Raw genomic sequence first — 6,400 nt, 5'->3', positions numbered from 1 at the left:
GGCAGTCTTTCACATTTTTGTTTTGGGTGGGATTCAGATTTCTGGACAAATAGTTTTCAAAATCTCTCGTGACATTCGGATCATAATTGCACTGACTTATTTTCTCCTCCTTCTAATACAATTTAATTCTTTATGTTCTATTTTTTTAATCGTTGATAACATAAACGTTTCGTATAGGACCAAATTATAAATGACGTTGATACGACCTCTGACCTCTATATTTACCACTCACTGGACCGGCTGTTCCACTACGTTTGACAGCAACTTTTTTGTGCCCATTTGAAGCGCCAGTATCGTCTAAGCGAGTGTCCACAGAACTAAATTTGACGTATAATTTCAAATGGCTGTGAGAGAAGTGTTTGTTTACTTAAATTAATTATGCATTTTTAAATAATTTGGTTGTAATTTTATGTTGTTATTGTGATAAGCATTATAATCAAGAATGAGGTCATGTGTATATTGCAAGAGACTCTACAAAAAAGACAGTCACATATCATTTCACAGGTTTGTTTGTAATAGTCATATTTTTATTTTAGTTAACAAAATTAAATTACGTACACACACTACAACGTAGTAATCTTGTCTTACTTATTTTTATCAAGTCTTACTCTAAACAAGCATTACCGAATGCAATTCGTATGAATAAAGATTATTTTTATTTACAATTTTCAACTAGAACCGCCATCGACAGTGGTTGCATCATATCGATATTTTCACTATCGATAGTTAATTGAACACATTTTTTCCGTGATATTGACATAGTTCAGCTTGTGTAGTCAAATTATTTTCTCGCACATGATGTTAACGGATATGTAATGTTCAGCCTTCATTGGAGATTACGTTACTTAACCTATATTTTTTCCAGACTTCCAAAAGGTTTGAAGGAGAAAAAAGTTTGGCTGCAAAACATGAAAACCCACAACTGGACTCCTAAAACATATTACAATTATCTATGTTCATTACATTTCAATGACGAATGTTTCGTCAAACATTTCAGTAGAACAGCATTGAAACCAGGTAGCATTCCTACAATATTTGAAGGTTTGTTGTTTTCATATAAATTAATTTACTAGAAATAATTTTAGAATACAGTTGTCCTCCTACCTGATCAATCCTTTTAATTAATCTAAGGATCAATCGCGCAGACACTGAGTGCCACCATTGCTCAGACCTTAGTCTATGACTCGGACCAACATCTTTGGTTGGATAAATACTGATTCTTACAATATCATATCGACTGCAAGCAAGCAATACCTCCTATCTGACATTTTTGTTTCAAAAAACCAAAAAACTTGTATCTACCATAAACTACCTTTAGATTCAAAATAAAAACAAAAAACTTTATTAATCAATACTATGCTTAGAAAAAGAAAACTTGGATTTTCAGTATCTCATTATACCTTCCTCGGAATAAGGATTTTATTAAGTTTTATTGTTCCCCTTTAAAATCCACCCGGAGTCAGATAGGAGGTATTGCTTGCTTGCAGTCGATATGTATCTGGGTATCTATTTTATAATACTTATGTATATTTTATGATAACTTCATGGCACCTAGCACATATCGCCTCTGCATCATCCAATGGTTGGCTGGTAGATTATACCTACGGCATTAAGTCCACCTTTATACATTTGTATGCAAAAGTATAAATAGATATGCAAGTATATGTGACACCAAAATCTCTCGAACCGAGCAAGCATACTTCATATTGTTCACATCAAATTGTTTTTATGTTTCAGTAAATGACCTATCCTGTGCTTTTCTGTTAAAATTTTCATAATTATAATTGAGATGTGATATTCAGATTTTTGAATGTCTACTTTTCAGGAACATCTACCTTTGCATCATCGCCTCATCCGTCAATGTCTACATCTTCGCCTCGTCCGTCAACGTCTACATCTTCGCCTCGTTCGACAACATCTACGTCATTGCCTAGTCCGTTAACTACAATTACAAAATCAGCTAATATACATACTAGTTCAGCCAAACGAAAATTACTTTGTGATGCAAATATTTTAGAATTATCAGATCAGTCAAAGAGGGATCAAGAACAGCTTACTGATCATGATTATGAAGTCTTATCAACTCCTAAAAAGGCAAGAATCGAAGTTGGATTGTTACATGACCATTGTTATGAAATTACACCAAGATCATTAAAAACAGTTGCCCAGCAAACAAGAAGATCCTTAAAATTTGCAAAAGCAAAAGCAAAAACTTTAAGCCAGCGTGTAAGGAGGTTGGAATTAAAAATAACCAACCTCAAAAGTGTCATAAATGATTTAATTTAAAAAAATAAGGTGTCGGAAGAATGCATTCAAATGTTAAAACAGCATAATGACTTCCAAATGGAACTTTTTAATAGAGTGCTTAAAAACAAGGGGAACAAAACTAAGTCATGATAAATACCCCCCACAGTTACGTGTTTTTGCAATAACTCTTCATTTTTATTCAGCTAAAGCCTATGCATATGTGAACAAATTTAACTCAGTACTTCCACATCCCAGAGTTATTCGATCCTGGTACAGTTCAGTAAATGCAGATCCAGGCTTTTCACAAGAAGCCTTCAATAGCTTAAAGCAAAAATCAGAGATCATTACAGAATGGAGAAAAGTTAGTTTGTACACTTATATTATAAATGATGAAATGAGTATTAAAAAGGGATGCCAGCGTGGCCGTGACCATGTGATTCGTGGGCATGTTGATATTTGTTCGTCTTTACCGGAAGACGATCCCTCAGAGTTACCAGAATGTAAAGATGCCTTAGTTTTCATGGTGGTTCCGCTTAAAAATAATTGGAAATTACTCATTGCATATTTTTTGATAAAAGGTTTACCAGCTTTTACCAAAAGTCATTTAATTAAACAAGCTTTAATTTGCCTTCACGATGTGGGTGTTTAAATTTGTTCTTTGACATTAGATGGTCCACCAGAACATTATTCGGCTGTCTCGCAATTAGGTGCCGACTTAAAAATGAATGAGGACAGTAAACCTTTTACATCCAATGAATAAAGAGATCCTCTTTCTGCTTGCGAAGTCGGTATTAAAAAATAATAATGAGGGATTATCTTTTTATTTTTTTTAATTATTTTCCTAGCCCTATATGACTAGATGGCCCTGACCTAGGAGGGCCAGTAGGGCCAAGGCCTGTCGGGGCTACGTGATTGTTCGAAAGAGTTAACGCGGCCCTGGTACATAAGAGGCCTACGACGGAACACGACGGTTTTTAGTCAGTAAGAGTCTGACACTAACTCACCGCTGCTAACCCACAGCGGGAGGGGTCATTTGTGATGATTTTTGACGTTAAAAAAAACCTATGTACGTGAATGCAAGAAACGGAACGTCCGTCATGTCGTATCAACACTGACCTTGGACCGGCTGCTGTCAACGTGCTTTTGTGCCCATTTGATAATCGCCATTTTGGCGCTGTTAGACGTAGCGAGTGTCCGTGGTACTAAAACTAGTGATGTCGACATCAGCGAATAAATATCGATAAAAAAAACTCTTGATAATAAGTGTTTACAGTAATCATAATTACTTACTATATTATATATATAATTAAGCGCCGACTGTGCCCGCGAAATTCAAATTATCTTACTTTTTTGCATTTTGTAGGTCAATCCCACATCTCATGTTGATGATTGATTGATTTGCATACATAGAATTTTTTACATACATATAAAATTTGCACATATGTTAAGACGCTGGTATAGACTAACATATACGTACATGTAAAAACTATGCAATTCTAGTTATATTAAATAGGGCAGAATTGACAACCTCCTTTTTTAGGGTTCCGTAGCCAAAATGGCAAAAACGGAACCCTTATAGTTTCGTCATGTCCGTCTGTCCGTCTGTCCGTCTGTCCGTCTGTCACAGCCGATTTACTCGGAAACTATAAGTACTACAGTGATGAAATTTGATGGGAATATGTGTTGTATGAACCGCTACAAAAATATGACACTAAATAGTAAAAAAAAGAATTGGGGGTGGGGCCCCCCATACATGTAACTGAGGGATGAAATTTTTTTTTTCGATGTACATACCCGTGTGGGGTATCAATGGAAAGGTCTTTTAAAATGATATAAAGTTTTCTAAAAAACATTTTTCTTAAAGTGAACGGTTTTTGAGATATCAGCTCTCAAAGTCGTAAAAAGTATGTCCCCCCCCCTCTATTTTTATAACTACGGGGTATAAAATTCTAAAAAAAATAGAGGTGATGCATGCTAATTAACTCTTTCAACGATTTTTGGTTTGATCAAAGTATCTCTTATAGTTTTTGAGATAGGTTGATTTAACTGTAATTTACGGAACCCTTCGTGCACGAGTCCGACTCGCACTTGGCCGGTTTTTTTTAAGTCTGTTAAAAAATATGCATTATGTCCACGGAGGAAAAAAGACTAGTTATGTCTTAATCAGACTGATTTTATACTGCGAAAGTTTGGATGAATATTTGTTACAATTTCACTCTTGTAGCTAACCGATATCATATCGGTTAGCTACAAGAAGCCATGGAATAGTGAATTAATCAAACCAAAAAGGTAAAATAAAACACTTTTTATAAATTTAATTTATATTTTTATTATTGACGTGCCCAAATTATTTGACGTGTCAAGAAATTTTTTATACTTTGACCTGAAATTGACAAAGAGTAATTTTTCGTAGCTGCAAAAAATCTTACATCGATATACTTAATTATAATTTGTTTTATTAATACATCAAAATGGCTATTTACAGTTTCAAACATCATTGTTTCCAAAAAATGAAGGCGAGAAAAGAATAGTTCTGGAAACAAAGTATTTGATTTTGGTAGCAACTCTTTCATAACTTTTGCTGTAAGAACTGCCGGAAAACTTTTTTCCACCGGCGGCTTCCCATTGGTCTTTTTGCAGGCTTGTCGAAAAAGTGATTCCACTAACAAGCATAATGTAAACAACGCTTTGTGATGGAATAGTTAGTCCACCTCTATTTTTCTGAATAATTAATGCGATACCGTTTCGTCGATCACATCGGACGATATTGATTCACAAGCGCTCAAACAATTAATACATGTAATTTTGTTCCTGATTGCTCTAATCACAAAACCTGCTATGTACCCCAAACATTGCTTCGATGTTTCGTCTACATTGTTTGGTACAGCCCAACCAAAATGTAAAAACTCTTGTAGTTTATCATAAACAGATGGTTGTATATTTTCAGCTGATTCCAAATTTTTTAATTCGAGTCTACTATACTCAGCTTGTCCATACACATTTATGTCATACAATGCATTTAAAGAATATAATAATGACCTCATTTTCCTCACCTATAACCTAAAACCTCCCAAATCCAAACCCAAGGTTCTGCACAGGCGCTGTTTTGCGCGAATGGACGTGGAGAAATTACTTAAAGATGCCTCCGACATTGACTGGACACCTCTTATTGAGGCTGTTACAGTTGATGAAAAGGTTGCTGTATTTAATTTTAAGGTAAATAGCTTGTATGATGTCCATGCTCCGATTAAAAAAGTCAAGTTAAAACGGCCACCAGCACCGTGGATGACGCCGTTGATTAAAATTGCCATGAGACGAAGAGATCGCGCTTTTAGGAAATATAAGAAGATTCGTACGGATGAGAACTGGGAACTTTTCAGGGTTGCTAGGAATCGGTGTAATCAGATGATACGCAACGCTAAACGCCGCCATATATTTGCTCATGTATCATCATCTTCTTCTGCCGATATCTGGAAGTTCTTAGGAACTTTAGGTATTGGTAAATCGCAGAATGTAGACTTTCCTAATACTATTGATTTAAGCGATTTAAATCGCCATTTCTGTGCAACACCTCTTTTGGATCTTCGTATCCAATCGAATACTATCAGTTACATATCTAGTCTACCGCGCCCCAATATAGAACCTTTTCTTTTTGTACCAATCAGTGAAGAAGACACAAAAAAGATAATCCTTTCCATTAAGTCAAAAGCAGTTGGTTATGACAACATAAGTCGTGGCATGATTGTCACTATCCTGGATCAATTGGTACCTGCAATTACCCACATAATTAACTTCTCCCTTTTCACTGGTAAATTCCCTTCACTATGGCGAAAAGCCTACGTGCGTCCTTTACCCAAGATCCCTGTTCCTACCCTTCCCAGTAATTTCCGTCCAATTTCCATTTTACCTTTTCTTTCTAAGGTGCTTGAGGCTTGTGCCCATAAGCAGTTCTCTCGTTTTATATATGTCAATAAAGTTATCAGCCCTTTCCAATCCGGCTTTAGGCCTGGGCATAGCACCTGCTCTGCTCTCCTTAAAGTGACTGGCGATATTCGAACAAGCATGGAGGAAACCAAGCTCACAGTGCTGGTGTTAATTGACTTCTCGAATGCGTTCAATACAGTCAGTCACGATCTCCTGATGCACATCCTAT

At 35.8% G+C, this 6,400-nt stretch overlaps 1 protein-coding gene across 1 annotated transcript; it reads left to right on the top strand.

Moving 5' to 3' along the window:
* The first annotated feature begins 346 nt into the window (after positions 1-346).
* LOC124635831 (THAP domain-containing protein 1-like) lies at positions 347-3,066 on the top strand. Its single transcript, XM_047171786.1, has 3 exons — positions 347-504; positions 866-1,041; positions 1,826-3,066. Exons 1-3 carry the CDS (start codon positions 443-445, stop codon positions 2,284-2,286), a joined length of 699 nt encoding a protein of 232 aa, XP_047027742.1. The 5' UTR covers positions 347-442; the 3' UTR covers positions 2,287-3,066.
* The last annotated feature ends 3,334 nt before the right edge of the window (positions 3,067-6,400 follow it).

Source organism: Helicoverpa zea, chromosome 13 (genome assembly GCF_022581195.2).
Source record: "Helicoverpa zea isolate HzStark_Cry1AcR chromosome 13, ilHelZeax1.1, whole genome shotgun sequence".
NCBI classification, from domain to species: domain Eukaryota; kingdom Metazoa; phylum Arthropoda; class Insecta; order Lepidoptera; family Noctuidae; genus Helicoverpa; species Helicoverpa zea.
Note: the sequence above shows the minus strand (reverse complement) of the source record. Positions and strands in the feature narration are given on the sequence as shown.